The 15,666-nt window shown below is 39.1% G+C and overlaps 1 protein-coding gene across 2 annotated transcripts in view; it reads left to right on the top strand.

The window, feature by feature from the left end:
* The window catches only part of FOCAD (focadhesin), a 138,035-nt gene that overhangs the window by 113,034 nt on the left and 9,335 nt on the right, over window positions 1-15,666 (top strand). For both annotated transcript variants that reach the window (XM_052778443.1, XM_052778442.1), the window contains 12 exons: window positions 1-78; window positions 471-542; window positions 709-811; window positions 2,650-2,730; window positions 3,825-3,953; window positions 7,302-7,417; window positions 8,751-9,011; window positions 9,647-9,736; window positions 10,888-11,065; window positions 12,528-12,625; window positions 13,486-13,737; window positions 14,889-14,964. In XM_052778443.1, coding sequence (XP_052634403.1) covers window positions 1-78; window positions 471-542; window positions 709-811; window positions 2,650-2,730; window positions 3,825-3,953; window positions 7,302-7,417; window positions 8,751-9,011; window positions 9,647-9,736; window positions 10,888-11,065; window positions 12,528-12,625; window positions 13,486-13,737; window positions 14,889-14,964 — 1,534 coding nt within the window. The remainder of the gene's footprint in view (window positions 79-470; window positions 543-708; window positions 812-2,649; window positions 2,731-3,824; window positions 3,954-7,301; window positions 7,418-8,750; window positions 9,012-9,646; window positions 9,737-10,887; window positions 11,066-12,527; window positions 12,626-13,485; window positions 13,738-14,888; window positions 14,965-15,666) is intronic.

Raw genomic sequence — 15,666 nt, 5'->3', positions numbered from 1 at the left:
GGTTCTCCAACAATGCACCGTCTGGCTGCTGTCAATGGGCTGGTTGCACTGGTGGGCTCTGAAGGAGGCATGATAGAGGTGAGAAAACATGAAAGCAAATGGTACCTTTATCTCTTCTAGAAATTTGGCTAGAAGGCAAGATGGAATGACATCCTCTGCGTCCTTACAGCAGTGGTTATATATATACCAAGGCATCCCATTTATGCAATAGTGAGTCATGTTGGATATGAACCAGGCAGGATGAAAGTACAATGTGTAACATGGAGTTTGTTCCATTTTCCCTTCATATGGCCCATGTGCAGTGCTATTGGGGAAAAGTTTACAGCCACGTAGGCTTTCTCTTTTTGTCCTCCATTCTCCCACAAAAAGGCATGTGTGCAAATGTAATCTGTCTTTTCAGTACTTGTTCTCTGTTTTGTTGTTTCTTTTGCACCCTTATAAAATTCACATCATTTTTTTTCCTTTGGCAGCTGAAATCTGAGAGCATTCAGTCCTCTCAGTTTCAAAGTAAGCTGAATGAAGTTATCAGAACCCTTACACAGGTAAGAAGGTAGCCTCTGTTCCCTGCTTTGGATAATGCACTAGGGTACCATGACACCTTGCACAAACAGGCCAAATCTGTTTAAAGAAACTGCATAATGTCTGTGTCCAGCCTAAGTGAGACAGTGCAGGCAAAATTGTCTAACTAGTGGTTTATTGTCTCAACAGATAATCAGTTTTTCAGGGCAGGTTGGCCTTCAGACAAATGCAGCCGGACTTTTGGGACGCCTTCATATGTCCTGTTTGTCTTCTACCCGAAACAGGGCATCTGGTAAGATGCTTTATTATTGCTGCTTAAAGAACATACAGAAGTAGCACCTAACTAAAAAGGCAGCAACGAACACATTAGACAATACAGGCTAGACATTGCAGCCCTATTAAATGACATGACAGCCTTTGAATTGGAGACCTCATGGTCCTGTGTGCCAGACCTAAAGGTTGGAACGTGAAGCAGGAATCAGTGTGCTGCATAGGATCCCCCCATCTGCTTTTGCTTGCAGTATCAAAGTAAGGTTCTAAGTTTTTCTGGTCAAACTTGTATATTGCTTCTGTCTTTATTCTTTTATAGAATAATTTGTAAAGAAGTTTTACACTGCATATGGCACGTGTTTGACATCTACATTATCCACTCCATGCCCTTATAACTGATTAATCTACTCTTTGTTTTAGCACTTCCCACTGTATAAAATAGCCAACACTTAAAAACTGATAGATAACAAGAGCAATCTGACTTTTGAAAAGTGTTTTTCTAGAACAGATCTTCTCTGGTTAGCTGAAGTCAAAAAACTAGTGTTCTGTGCCCTTTCAGTGTAACAGCACAGAAATTCATATTCTGTTGATATATCATTACCTTCTGGTCTTGTTTCAATATCGTTGGTAAAATAAAGGCAGGATTACACCATTGATGAAATACAATAATAGGAGGGAACTAATGAAGTGGAAGCTGTTCACTTCAGTGTGAACCAAGTTGGGAACCAATAATGTGAAGTGTAGGTAAACTTCCTCATCACAGAAAAAAAGATTCTTGGAGTTTCTACTTTTGTATAATCTTGGCACTTGCGCCTGAGCTTAGATAGATATGGAATGTCTCTCTTGTATTAAGCTTGCTAAGCTTTTGAAGCTCTCCCTTTTTGTCGTGGTTTAACCCCAGCCAGCAACTAAGCACCATGCAGCCACTCTATCACTCCCCCCCTCAGCTGCACAGGGGAGAGAAAATATAACAAAAGGCTCATGGGTCGAGATAAGGACAGGGAGAGATCACTCACCAATTACGTCACGGGCAAAACAGACTCAACTTGGGAAAAATTAATTTATTGCCAATCAACCAGAGTAGGGTAATGAGAAATAAAACCAAATCTTAAAACACCTTCCCCCAACCCCTCCCTTCTGACCGGGCACAACTTCACTCCCGGATTCTCTACCTACCCCCCAGCCCACCCCAGCAGCACAGGGGGACAGGGAATGGGGGTTGGGGTCAGTTCATCACACCTTGTCTCTGCCGCTCCTTCCTCCTCAGGGGGAGGGCTCATCACACTCTTCCCCTGCTCCAGCGTGGGGTCCGTCCCACGGGAGACAGTTCTGTGTCGCAGCAACTTTTTTTTTTTCTTTCTTAAATATGTTATCCCAGAGGCTCTACCACTGTTGCTGATTGGCTTGGCCATGGCCAGCGGTGGGTCCATCTTGGTGCCGGCTGGCATTGGCTGTATCAGACATAGGGGAAGCTTCTAGCAGCTTCTCACAGGAGCCGCCCCTGTCACCCCCCTGTCCCCCGCTACCAAAACCTTGGCACACAAACCCAATACACTTTTAAAGCCTGACTTGCAGTGGCTGATACATTTTAAGAAAGTTCTTATCCCTGGCTCTTCAGTTGGTCAATGAATTTGGTTTTTTAGACCTGGCACCTCTCACCAACACAAATGTTTAGCTTGCCTTAGAAGTGGAAAAGCAAATACATCTATCAATAATCTTGTGGTCTAAATGCTTTGAGTCACCTACAGAATTAGTTAGCTCAAACATAGCTCAGTTTGGCCTTTGAATTTATATGGGAGCTGGAGGTTATAATTTCTGCTGACATGTTTTAGTATATAAACAGTCCTCTTGTCTTCACAGTTCCTCCAGATTTTAGCTACTTGCCTGAAACCAGCTTTATCAGGGCAGCCATTGACTTTGCCATTGAAAGTGGAAAGAAAGGTAAGAAGGGATCAAACTACAGTATCCCTCTGGGAAATTTGTTATGACTCTAAAAGGTGACCCTAATAACCTGCTTTTATTTGCTAAGAGAACTTTTCTAAATACTAATTTGGACTTCACTAGTGTGGGATATTTAATCTATAAACAAGAAATGAATAACACTCGAAAAGATAAGGTAGAATTGTGTAGTTAGGGCTTTAGTTTTCTCCACTGAATTTTTATGACTTTTTAAACCTTTCCCCTTCCCTGTGTGTCTGTGAGATGATGTATCTTCCCTGTGGGAATGAAAGTCAAATCACTTTAAGTGTTAGCATGTATCCTCAGGAATACTCCATAATCAGACAAACTTTATGCTGCCCCTTATTTCAGTGATCCCAGGTTAAGCTTTTCTGTAACAGAGCGGTGTTCAAATGGGTTACTGCAATGTGTGATAAATGCAAAGGAACCTGAAGAAAGTATGCTCTTACATGACAAGTGCTAGTAAAAGAGAAATGCGTTGGAGTACAGTCTTAAGGAAGATAAAGCAAAGGAGATTATTCCTCTATGGAGCAAAGTGAGCTCACTGCTGTCCTATGAAGCAGGCTTTGCTTTCAATGGAGGTAAAAATTGCCCATGTCTTGCCTCCAGGAGGACTTTCACTGACTTAACTCCCTGTGTTTAAGGAACACAGTATGTATCAAAGGTTAGCACCTGTGACAATTTTTGTGGCCTGTACCTACAGGATGGGGAAGGAGAGCAGTGTCAGAAAACTTTGCTGTTCTCCTACTAACAAATGCAAAAATACTACCCTACGAGATGAGGAATATCTGTAATTAACTCATAAATTGGTTCAAGGAGAAGGAACCTGAAAGCTTCTATTTATCAGTAACAAAAAGCCTTTTTTGATAGGACATTAATGTTAAAAATACAACTGTTGATTACAAACAAGAGAGAGCTGATTCTCAGATACAAAAAGAAATAACAGTAATTCTGTAATGCTTTTCAGTTCTTCTCTACAGATTGGTCTTCAGTGCAGTGTTCACATTTTTTTCCTGAGCTGTTTAGCCAAATGTGTGTGTATAAAACTCAGACTCTGATTGAATCTTCTGTTATAGGCCCTGAATCTGTCCCAGCTGAGCTGGTGAAAGTAGCACTGGCACCCATTGCATTAGTTGGAGAAAGCCATCAGTATCCATCTGTAAACTGGGCATCCATTCTTTCTCCTTTGATGAGGCTAAACTTTGGTAAGGTTAATAGTTTTCTATTAAGTCTTTTGTACTTGCCACAGGACTTCTTTACTAACACAGCTTTCAAAAACTTTAGAGTCCACTTCAGGGCTTGAAGTTATTGCAGGGATTGAAGTGTTTACTATGCTTTCAAGACCAACTTTTTAATGTTTGCAAGCATATATTTGTGATCACCGTGTGGACACAGTTTGTTTTAACTCAGTAAAAGACTAGAGAAGATCAGAGCTGAGAAATTGGGAGCAGTATTGGAAGTTACCTAAACCACTGGTGAAATTGGACTAAATTTTTCATTTGAACTATTTACAGTAAGAAGAGCCCATCGTGAAACTCAACTAATTGTATCTTATTTTCAGTATCCACTAAATGCTGGTCCAATGCCTGTGTCAGAGACTGCAGGCAGCTTTATCACAAGTTTGAACTGTTCCATAGTTAATCTAGCTATTACTAGTCTGAAATACACTTTCTACTAAATTACACTGGGTGACAGAGAAAAGCATATCCCTTTTTCCATCATGATCCTGATTTTGTCAGTGCTTCTAAGAGCATTTTTCTTCATGCTGTAGAGTAGCTTTGATCCTGAAGTATTGTGTTGAACAGCTTGTATAATATTGTTCTACTCAGGATATCTGTCGGTGCCTGTTTTGGTTGGTATAAGTGTCTGAGTTTCAAACTCATTTCCTTAAGAAAACCCAACAAACTACTGCGCAAAGTTCTGTATTCCCTTGTTTGATTCCACTGAGTTTTGTCTCTCCTGACATATGTAACCGTTATTACTGGCCTTGCAGATTCTTTTACAACTGGGTTGGGCAAGTGCTGTTGCGTTTAAATCGCTGTGCTGCACAGCCCAGAATATGGAAGGTTGTTCTTATTTCTTTCTGGTGTTTATTTTACTTATACAGAGTGCTCGTATAAGCACTAAAAATGTAAGTAATTAATGTCCTATGAGGAACAACTACTTGCTAGATACAGAAAGATTTTGGCTACATATTAAACATTTTTGCTTATACTTGAGCTGCAACTTCTGTTTTACTTGGTATTCTTGCAATTGATTGTAGTCTTTTGTAAGAATAAGTGAAAGCTCCTATACTGAGCTCTGCTGATGCAAATTGGTATGCAACCTTATGAATAGCTGAAACTCGTTAAATGTATGGGGGATTTTTTTATTCCTGTTTTTCATTTAGGAGTATAACTTTTGTCAATCAGGGGAATTCCAGAGGAAACAGTGCATCGGTTTTGTGGCTAAGTTTTATTGACTTCAGACAGCATCATAGTCTACATTTTCATACATAATTTCTCTTGACTGTCCCTCTGTAGTGTTGTGGAAGTTGCACACCCTTCTCTAGATTATATTTACGTGCAGAAATAGGTCTTGCTGTGTGCTAATGAGCAATAGTCATGTTGTGCTAGAAAGTATAATGCAGAACAGTTGTATTATGACCTAATAGTTACAGAATCATAGAGTGGTTTGGGTTGGAAGGGACTTTAAAGATCATCTAGTTCCAAATCCCCTGCTATGGGCAGGCATACTTTCCACTAGACCAGGTTGCTCAAAGCCCCATCCAACCTGGCCTTCAACACTTCCAGGGATGGGGCATCCACAACCTCTCCAGGCAACCTGTTCCAGTGCCTCAACACCCTCACAGTAAAGAATTTCTTCCTAATATCTAGTATAAAACTACCCTCTTTCAGTTTAAAACCATTACTCCTCATCCTATCATTACACTCCCTGATAAAGAGTCCCTCCCCATCTTCCCTGTAGGCCCCCTTTAGGTAGTGGAAGGCTGCTATAAGGTCTCCCCGGAGCCTTCTCTTCTCCAGGCTGAACAACCCCAACTCTCTCAGCCTGTCCTCATAGGGGAGGTGCTCCAGACCCCTGATCATCTTCGTGGCCCTCCTCTGGACCCACTCGAGCAGGCCCATGTCCTTATGTTGGGAGGCCCCAGAGCTGGACGTAGTACTCCAGGTGGGGTCTCATGAGAGCGGAGTAGAAGGGGAGAATCATGTCCCTCAACCTGGCACTCTTAATACGCTTTTCCTGGAACAGCTATATTTTTATTAATATTTTTATGAAAATTAGAGTATGTACTCAGTTCTCTCGGATTCCCTAGGTCACTGTTATCCATGTCTGAGAATTCATGATTGTTTTTATGAACCTTAAATGTTTCACAAATTCTACTGTGAAGATTTGTTCGTCTGTAAACATATTGAAGATAACAGATTGCTTTCCCATCTTACAAGGTTTATTGCAGTTGTTGCTTAGCAGAAACCATACAACGTAATTGAAGTAGTACCTGTTTGTTACTCAGTAGTGCTCTGAAGTGAACAGTCATAGGCAAACCATAATCTGTGTCTTAGCAGTCCAAGCTAGTGAGAGAGAATTTTTTGATTGTTTACCAAAGTATCTTGTTACAATTTCACCCTTTCCAAGTTCTGCAGATGACTTAACTTCTCGTATAAGATATTTTATTTTGAAGAACCTGATACTAGATTCTTAAATCTTTGCTTTCTTCATGCACTAATATTAGTGAACTTTATAAAGTCACGCTATATAGATTGCCACTTTCATTACTGAAAGAACTTTTTAACTTGCAAAGCACCTGTTTAAGGTTTATGCTGACATTTAACAGTAATGTATCTTCTGTCTAATGGGTCAGATGCTAGTATACTTAAAATTGTTTGTCTTTATGTTGCTGTAGCAATCATGAACTGTATGGAAGCCATGCCATTGCTCAAAGTACCTCTTCCACATATTTATGACAAGTTATTCTATTAAGAAACAGGCTGTACCAGTCATTAAGGGGACTTTAAAGGGAAACCAATAAGGATTCCATAACCATCATAACCTCTATGCACAGTAAGGTCTTCCCATGTGTTAACCTGGAGAATGCTGCAACCAAGCATCCACAGCAGTAACAGTGAATAACCTCTGTTCTGTGACATATTATATGAACATGGAAGAGTAGAAACATGTGAACAAATGCTAATTACTCCTACATTTAGCAGGAAGGAATATTGTCTCATTTCTCCTTCTGTAGATTTAATCTTCTCTTTATTTGGCAAGGAGTTTTTTAATTCTTACTTTTCTTACCATTCCCACATTTTTATTCTTGAGTGAATTGAAATGAACTTGGAGAAATCTTGAGATTTCTTGCTGAAAGTGCATGAATGGGATGAGAAGACTTCAAACATGTATGTGTTTAAAAGCTTTAAGCAGCAGCTCTAGAAAAGCAAATTTTAATGTAGCGCTCTAGTAGAACAATAACACTCCTTTATTTTATGAGTTGAGAACAAATTTAACGTGATAACAACTTCTTCATAACTTCTGTTTGTTTTCTTCTGCTTTAGGTGATGAGGTAAAACATCTCTGCCTTCAATTGGCTGTGACACAGGCCCAGTCATCTCAAAATGCAGCAATCCTTTTGGGGATGTGGGTGGCACCTCCCCTTGTCTACAGTCTCAGTGTACGTATGGCAGAAAATCTGTGGGACCTCAGCACCTCTTTCTTTCCTATAGGATTCCTCAGTGATGATGATCCTCAGTTAGGATGTCTCACCAGAAGAGGATTACTGGGTTCAGAATCCCGCAGAAATATTGTTTAGCAAATATTTATAGTGAGAGAAAGGCTATTCTGGTGCCTTGAAATTCAAGGCAAACTTAAGATCTGCTACATTGGTTTTACTTAGATTGCTTAAGATATTTTTCCTCTCCCTCGTTTCATGCTATAGCTCTGACAACCTAGAGATGTAAGAAGGCATGGCATGTAGGGAGAAAAGAAGTATCTTTTATTATACCAGCTGATAGTCTTAGGAAAAAGACTATGTATCTGTCCAAAAGCTTGCCTGCTTCTTCTAGCAGTGTCTCTTGATCTAGTAAAATGTGTTACTTCTTGAAAGCCTTGCCTTAATTCTGTAGATAGTCAATAGACTAACCTATAGTATAATCAAATTTGGGCTTACCCTCCACTACAGTGCAGTTCTTACAGAGGTACAACATGGACTCCGTGATACAGTATATAAAACTCCCTGAATCCCACAGTCCACTTGACTGTGCAGTTCTGTCAGTTTATACAAATTGAGGAACATGTTAACTTGACTGTGCAGTTCTGTCAGTTTATACAAATTGAGGAACACATTCATGGCAATTCCCATAAAATCCATTGTGGATTTCTGTGATCTTTTCCAGTTCTTTAAGGGGTATTTTTGTCTTGTAGTTTTTAATTCATTCATCTTCACAGATATGCAAACACTTGTTGGCAATTTTAAGATACATAATTGATAAGGTACCAAAAAAAGAAAGATTTTATTTCTGAACACCAGTTTCTCACTGCAGTGGGGATTTGAGGTCACAAAATGAGCTCAGCCACAGAGTGTGTGAGCTTTGGATTCCTTCGAGGTAATTATTTGTTCTTCCTCACTAGCTAGCAATATTAATGGTGCTAGGAGTACCATACTTCTGTCCTTGGCTGTCTAGTTAGTCAGTATGCTTTATGTAGGAATGCAGTGGGCACCATATAGGGAAATCACAATTGTCCTGCCAGTACAGAGACATGATATCTAGGGTTCATCAAAAGAAAGTTCCTCAATTTTTAAGGAAAATAGAATGTTGACATGTTTGAACTCTTCTTAATTCAAGCAATTCATCAAAAGAGGGAAGAATTGAGAAGTATTTATGAATTTGAGTGCTTTTTTTAAGTGGTGTTTAAGCCACTTTTTTATAAATTCATCCTTTATAACAATACTTGAAGGTCAGTGAAGAGCTAGAACCTGAAACTAAGCAGAAGTTTTTGCTTTTCAGATGAAAACCCAGAAATACCTTTTCATGTCCCTGCCTCTGTGGATGAAACATGTTGCAGAAGACAAACTACAGTCTTTTACAGAAGTGTTTCTGATACAACAATTCGAAGTGAAGAACCGCACCAAAAACCCAGAAATTTGCCAGTGTGTTTTACAGGGGCTCATGCAGGCAATGAAACTTCCAAACCCTGCCCAGTACTGCTGGAGCTTTCTGTGCCAGGCTGTGGAGAAAGTATTTGAGCTTCTACCAAATGAGGTTCAGGTAAGGAGTAAGTATGAGGTATATGAATATTGTAACTGGGTATTTTTAACTGATGGTAAGTCCCATCTTTTTGCACTGACCCATCAGATTTGAAACATGAAGTAGATGTGAAATTTTTAGTGATAGTAGTTAAGATGCCTGCATAATTTCAATTTAAGTTACTTTCAGATATTCTTTACAATATGACTAAGTTGTGAAACCAATTTAATGTGCACTTTTCCCTCATAAATGATTTGGTAATGGAAAAATACAGTATTAGTAATGAAATAAATGTTATTAAAACAGAAGAAGAGAACAATCAGAAGGGTTTGGGTATTTTTCCCACAGAGGATTAAGCTCTCACAGTGATTTAAAGAAACTATCTAGCTACAGAAAATATCTCCAAGGAAGGGCACTTTTCCATTAAAAATAAAACAAATTCTTTGAAAGTTTTCAGATACCATTATTCCTTAATAATTAAGTACATTGAAGTCCCCAACAAATACAGACTTTCTAAAATAGAATAAATAAAATGAGGCTAGAGACTAGATTAAATATTCACCATGATCACTAAGGAAGTTCCTGGACTTACCAATTTAATGATGAAGAAACCTGGAAGTATACATCTAAATATGCATTTACTTTTCTGTTTCCAGAGAGGTGAACTGGAGATGTATGTTGATGTAGCAAAATGTATCTCAGAAATGGCTGATTCAGAGATTGATCACATTTTCCAGATCTCTAAGGTAATGGTGTTTTACTCCTGGTCTTTTATCACCAAATCATGTGAAACAAGCATGCCTTAACATTTTTCTTGTCACCAGCATGTTTCAGCTCATTGAGAGCACTGTTTTATCTGCCATGCAAGTAAGAGTGTTCTGGCTCTAATTTTCAGGCAGCAGAGAGAAGCAAAAGCGGCAAGAGCCCATATCCAAAACTTTCTCAAGGCAACTGAAATACTACTGATTTGACCTGGGAGCTTTGAACTGGAGAGTTTAAGTATCTTGGTCAAGTTCAGGCAGGGCTCTCCTAGCAGAACAGGAATGGTGTTAGATCTTCTGAAGCCAAGACCAATGATGCAAATGGAAGACCATAGTCCTCTTTGGTTAACATAACCACCATAAATGCAGCCCAGTGACTAGCTGTGCTTGAACTGGTGGATCCTTTCTTCAGTTAAAAATGTGAAATACTTTGACTGAACAACCTTCCAATCTTGACTTAATGTGCTAAGTTTGCATTCACACTCAGAATGTTTCCTGGTGGACAAGAAGGCTAGGGATGACAATGAAATAGAAAAGCTTTCAGCTTCTAGCTCACCAGTGGAATCAATTAGCAGTGGAATTTTTAGCAGCTGAAATGCTAAGGAAATTACCTGCGTGGAAGGACTTGATGGTTTCAGATCAGGTTGTTACAAACAAACACCCATGACATAAAACCATGTTGTTCTGTTTACTGGCAGATTTGCTAGAGAATCATGCATTTAAACAGGTTAGAGAAACTGAACTGTCATTTCCTTATATCTTTGAGGTCTTATTTCCACACTGGAAAACACCATTTAGAAAACCCTTTTTGTCACTGCAGTGACTCTGTCTTGCAAGAAGACGTGAGTCTCCAGAACTGTCAAGCTGGCTCATTTCAATTTAAAGGGGAATGTAGAATTTAAAGAAGTATGAAAACAGTCAAACAGTACTGAGTTGCACTTTGCTGGACTATTTAGAAGCATGTAAAATTAAAGTAATATGTACAGTCTTCTGTTTCATAATTGTATTGAAGAAAAATTAGCCTGCTAGATAATCAAAGAATTTTTCCCCTTTTTTTATAAAGAGGAATGCAGCATCTACTGTTCCCACAAGAAAGGTACATTTTAATTTAACATTGGTTTTAATTGCATTTGCAGAACAATATAGAGAAGGCCACATTCACGAAAGTGTATTTAATTTCTCAAGGCAGACTGCCTCTGATGAACTTGAGTGCCGTGATTGATACTGTGGTGGGATATCACCAGAAAGAAAGTATTTTATGGATGCTCTTGCATGGTTTCTATCATGCTCGTATTGTGAACCATGAAAACACAGGTAAGGTCAGGCTTAAAGAAGAATCAACAACAAAGTCAACAGATATCAATGGATCTACACTAATTGTTTTAAAATAATTTTAAGATGGTTTAACCCACGTGTTTCGAAATTTCTCCATATTAGAAACTACTCAATCTTCAGAATTTTTCTGCTCTTCAAATACTTGTATCAAACATGGCTTTTATGTTTTTCTCCAATTCTTTATGTTTCTGTGGCTCAGCTGTAAGTCATTTATCTCAGCCAGGTGGTTTGCAGACCAGACTTTTGACTAGTCTGTGTCTCCTAGTCTTTTTCGACTTTCAGTGTACAGTAGCATTAGCATTAGAAATGTACATAGCACATCAGAGACCAGTAATAGTGCAACCTTCAGATCTAATATCTGATATATCAGTGTGTGAGACAGTAGGTAGGGGCGTGTTCCCTTGAGATTGGTTGAACCAAGGAGATAGCTTGCTTTTCTGAACTTCTTGCACTGAGTTAACCCAGGAAACAAATTGCCCTTCCACCTCCTTATAACCATACCAGATAGTTATCTGGTTGGTTAATGAGTTGGGCTGTCTCAGCTAAGGATCTGATAAAGCACTGGAGCTGATGCCAGAGAAGTAGCAGAATCACACAGGAGATAAAGGAGGAAGAAACAAGAACAGAGGGAGGCAAGAATGAGGTCTCCTCATTTTCATGGCAGAAGCATCTTTGGCTGCCTGTGTTCACAGAACAACTTCAAAGCATTACATTGCTAGATGCCTTAGTTGCCAGCTGTGGTTGAAGAACTTCAAACAGTAGTCAGTTTTGAATGAGTGAAGTGAAGTTCCTTTGGGTAAAAGAGGAGGCAACATGAAAGAGGGCACATGTAAAGAGTACAAGGAAGTGGTAGTGTACGAAGTGATATGGTCTCAAAGGTGAAGATGGTTATTAGTTTGTAGGAGGTAGAACAAATTTTGGACAGCAGAATCTGAATCAATGACGTATGTTCCATCCTTGGGTTGAGGGCTGATTTTATTTGCATGCCTTAACTGTATTTTACTGATCCTCTCTGCACTGCAGGAGGATTTTCGCAGCTCTCCCCACATTCCTGCCCAATGTACAGTGACATCAGTGCTAGACTTAGATGAAGTACTGGGGCAAAAACTTCAGGGCAGCTTTAGGATTCCATAGTGGTCATATATGCAGACTGGGTTAGTGGTGCCTGCAGGCTGCCATTATGTGAAATAATTCTAGCTCAGCATTCCTTTTTCTGTGTGTCCAGTGTGTTGCCTGCATTTTAAGCAAAGTTTTTGTACAGTTTAAGTACCCGTATGCCTTCTGTCAGTAGCAACCATGAATCAAATGTGATAGTGGTATTGGTGATCATTGTTCTTCCACAGTCAGTGCTTTGTTGCTATAGTGATTCCCTATGCTTGCTTTTTAATGAAAAATGGTGCATTCTAGTGTTTTATGTGAGTCAATGTTCTTGTTCTTCTAGGAGTGCTGAAAAGAATGGACTGGCTGCTAGACTTGATGGGCTATATCAGAAATCTAGCATACCAGTCAACACCCTTACAAAATGTCAATCTTAAAGAGGTACATGCTGTGAAAGTACTTTGCAGCTTTCAGGAAAAAAGGAGTTTTTGATGTATTTCACATTCTTCCTCAGCAATAAGTATTATTCCCCATGCTTTTATGTTTTAGAAGATTGTCATCTTGCCTCCACAGAGAAATTCTTGTTGATTTTTGTGAATGTATGTGTATTTAAAACTCTTACTTTAAAATAACCATGACATTTAAATTATGATAGAAGCTAAAGGCAACTAAAGGAAATCATTGCTTTGAATTTACTGTATTTAGAACAATTAAAGCAAAAATTTGAATTCACCAATAGAACTGTCTATGCAGGTCAAAACTATGCAGCTGCTGTTTCTAAGAGGGCTTGGACAGTTTCAGGGAACTAATATTGTTCATTGTTACTCTGTTCAGCTGCTTAAGTCTTCTGGTTGAGGACATAAAATAAGCTGCTGCTTAGATCAGAAAGGCATTCGTTACATTGCTGCAGTATTTCCCAACCATTTGCAGCACCACAAGGGTGACCATCTCTAATTTCCCTCAACAGTCAGCTTGCTGTAAAGAAGTTATTTCCTCGTTTTAAATGAAATGTGGGTCAGCCTTAATCTAAAGGATGATTTTAGAAGAGTGTGGCTTTGCTTTTCTTTCTATAGATATTTTAGTTTGATTTGGAGTTTAGAAAAAGGCTTATGCTGCTTCAAAGCATAAGAGAATATTAAGAATTAGTTCTTGCATTTTGAATGTTAGCTGAATTTTCAGATGATTGTTTTGAAGAGCAAGCCACCATCTGGATTTTTGGCTTTTTTTTTTTTTATTGGGGTTTTCTTCCTCTTCTGTATTATTAATTTAATAAAGTGCATTTTTGCCTTTTTCCTGTTTAGTGCATAGATTTCCTTCTGTGGCTGTTTGCAGCTTCTGTGGTGGCCTGGGCTGACCATGGCGCACCATTACTGCTTGGCCTTAGTGCTAACTGGTCACCATGGAAGCACCAAATGATATTACCAGAATTATCTGAGGATCACATTGGCAAGCACCCCACTGACAAGCTTGCTGTGCAAGAGACTCTCACTCTCCTTCCAAGCAGCATTTCCCTTTTGCTGGCTAAAGAGGCTTGGAAAGAACAAACACAGAAGGTAAAATTGCATGTAGTGGTAAGCATTTTCCAACAGTTACAAAGCACCCCTTTTTTAGTAGTTAGCTAAAGTCTTAGGCGGAGCAGTTATTTCCTCTATATCTATTGCATCTGACTTGTGAGCTTGTTCTTTATTTGCGATCAGATATGACTTGTCTCAAAAGACTGAATGTGGTTTCTCAAGTAAAATGTGAGAGTTGCGAAGAACAAAAAACATTCCAATTTTGGGAGTCAAACTCTTAAGAGGATACAGGTGAGAGAGGAGAGTTGGCAGCTGCTGGTAGCAAGTCAGTCTTCTGAACACTGAAAGACAGATCCTCTGCAGTTGGACATCACCACAGTGGCAATTTGGGAATCAAAGATCTTCTGTGCAGTTTGTAGTGTGTGTCATTTATTTTCAAATATAAGTTGAAAATAAGTGTGGAAAATTGTGCCAAATTTGGCAAGCCTGCTGTAGATTGCTTGTGTTTGAGATAGGTGGAAATATTTTTATAAACCTATAGATTACTAATTACCTGGTTTGTGCAAACCAGAATCCGTTAAGGACTGGCTCCTGTACACTCCAGTGCCCAGAGTTACCACTGAAGTCAGAATTCAGAATGTGGGAGGAATGCATGTTAATATGCCTAATTAGGCTTTAGGGAAGAATTTGAGACTATGCCCTGAAAATCATCCTGATAAGTTTGAAATACCACGTTGTCCTCCAGGCACCCTGCACTGCCAGAAGAACAATGAAGAATGAGAGAGGTCAAAAGAGGGACAAAGGCAGTAAGAGTTCTGAAGGATTTGCAGTAAAATGTTTGGACAAGAGACCCATAAGAAGGGATCATATTAATAGGTTAAAGGCATGAACAGGCAAGACGGAGGGAAACTATTTACTGTGCCTTCTTCATTACAAAGAATTATTGCTGAGGTAATGAGAATGAACAAAGGGAATTTCAGATCCAGCTGTGGGAGAAATTACACTGACAGTGAGATGTACTCTAGGGCATTTGGATAGCTTGGGCAGAAGCTTGATTGGCCACTGCCTCTGATTAGGTAACTGTGAGTTTAGTAGCAACCAGATGTTGCCTGTCAAACTGAAAAGAATTTGTGGTGTTCTGATACAGAGGCTCTTTTAATTCAGATTTTCCTTTATATTTCAATCTTTAGTTTATTGAATGGCTGATCAATATGATGGAAAGTCCTAAGGAAGCATTATCAGAATCTTCCATGGACCTGCTGAAAGGTAGGATATTTTATATTGGGTCCTTATTTTTCCATAATTTATCAGTACAGATCAAAATCCAGTTGTTAAAAGGAGTGAGATGAATCTATACTATTAGCATATATAGGAAAGCTATATTTTGTATTCAAGGAAACCTTCACAGGTAAGTTAACATTTGTGTCTGTAACACCTTCTTATATTTGCTGTCTCATCTGCTGATGCTTAGAATGTACTACTGAAAATCCAAAGGACCTAAAGGTACATCTGGTCCTACAAGCATATTTCAGTGATAGATCTAAATGTTTTTGAAGTTACCCTTAAAAATAAAATGCAACATGCTATTTGGAAACACTCCAGTGCTAGAATAGAAATCACATAACAATTTATTCAGGTGCAACTGAAGACTGAACTGTGGGGAAGGCATAGGAGACAGGAAGTGACAGCCTAGTAGAGTGGTCTGACAAGAAAGGATAGAGAAATGAGGGTTGCTGAAAAGATGTATGAAAAGAAAGATGGGAAGTACATGAATTACAGTAATGGCATGTGGCCCTAGCATGCACTCCATTGCTCACCTAGAGATGTAAGATTGTGAATATAATCTGTGCAAGTCATTTTAAGAGGACACCGCAAATACTCTTAAGGGAAGTGAGTGTGCTTGTGCTTCTTTCCATTAACACAAGGCAGCTCCTTTGAATCACCTGATTTGTTGGACCTAAACATGGC

Source organism: Harpia harpyja, chromosome Z (assembly GCF_026419915.1).
Source record: "Harpia harpyja isolate bHarHar1 chromosome Z, bHarHar1 primary haplotype, whole genome shotgun sequence".
In the NCBI taxonomy this organism is placed as follows: domain Eukaryota; kingdom Metazoa; phylum Chordata; class Aves; order Accipitriformes; family Accipitridae; genus Harpia; species Harpia harpyja.
The sequence above is the reverse complement of the archived record's forward strand: the minus strand, read 5'-3'. Positions and strand labels throughout refer to the sequence as shown.